The sequence below is a fragment of the Lactuca saligna genome, chromosome 9, assembly GCF_052625555.1.
Source record: "Lactuca saligna cultivar CGN05327 chromosome 9, ASM5262555v1, whole genome shotgun sequence".
In the NCBI taxonomy this organism is placed as follows: domain Eukaryota; kingdom Viridiplantae; phylum Streptophyta; class Magnoliopsida; order Asterales; family Asteraceae; genus Lactuca; species Lactuca saligna.
Genome location: NC_136425.1, coordinates 148619357 through 148620486, shown reverse-complemented (window position 1 = coordinate 148620486; position 1130 = coordinate 148619357). Strand labels below are relative to the sequence as shown.

Sequence of the window (1130 nt, the reverse complement as noted above, 5' to 3'; positions counted from 1 at the left end):
GAAGTGCAACCAAATGGACCATGTTGAGTCGGGTCAAGTACATACCAAATATAGTTATGGACTTAGACATTAATCCAACACTTTCATCTTTCTGCCTAATTGATTCTTCTTATTCGTTCTGCTATACATTGAAACTTTTTCAATGATTCAAAATTATACTTAATCTTGTAGCAATAATCATATTCACTAAGCTTTTAGTAAATCATGACGAATAGTCTTATCGTTTTTTGTGGTGGACCTGACCCAAGGCCCACATCTGTCACCAATTTAGGGCAGCCAAAGGAGGGGGATAATACATGTTCTAGGAGCCCCACACAGGATTCCCACCTGAGTTGGAGCGACAATCTTGTTGTCGCTTATCGCTGCCACGCCGACGATTATTTTGCTGTCGGCGATCGAAGTGTTGTCGCCGGTCACCACCATCGTTTTGCCGCTGGTCTCGGTCTCTAGGGCGAGGCTGATGTCACAGATTTTGAGCATCAATTCTGGAAAGAAGAGCAACCGGAGAGGAGCTATGATCACGATGGGTTGTTGTAGATGAACGGGGATGCAGGAGGCGTGTTTCTTCAACCATCAGCATGGAGCGAGTTTGTTGGAAAGAAGAAATGGGTTGTTGATGGCAAATGATGCTTGAGACATTGTCGAACTTATATCCAAGGCCATTAATCATGTAAATGACTAGATTCTTCTCGGGCACCAGCTGATCAATGTTGGCAAGAAGGTCTGACAATACTTTGATTTTGTGGCAGTAGTCGTGAATGGACATGTCTCCGATCTCGATAGACCGGAGGTCTTGGTCGATTTGCATTGCACGGGAGTCTTTGTTTTCTCGGAAGAGATGTTCAAGACCTTTCCACAAATCATATGATGTCATTCCGGGTTTCAAAACCATTTGGAGTAAGGATTTGTGAATAGTGCCGAAAATCCAAAGCTTGCCAAGATTGTCAATTTGCTCCCATTTGGAGGTCGTAGCTTGTGATGCAGGTTTAGAGAAGTGGTGTTTCACACCAAAACTGATGCAACAGGCAATAAATAGCTCACACCAGGTATCATAATTGAGTTATTCGAGGTCGAGGGTGATAGGAACATAGGTCCGGATGTTTGTCATACCGAAAGGTTTATCAGTAGCA

At 43.5% G+C, this 1130-nt stretch overlaps 1 protein-coding gene across 1 annotated transcript; it reads right to left on the bottom strand.

The window, feature by feature from the left end:
- Window positions 1–463: 463 nt before the first annotated feature.
- LOC145016809 (uncharacterized) lies at window positions 464–892 on the bottom strand. Its single transcript, XM_078975009.1, has one exon. It carries the CDS (start codon window positions 890–892, stop codon window positions 464–466), a length of 429 nt encoding a protein of 142 aa, XP_078831135.1.
- Between the last annotated feature and the right edge of the window lie 238 nt (window positions 893–1130).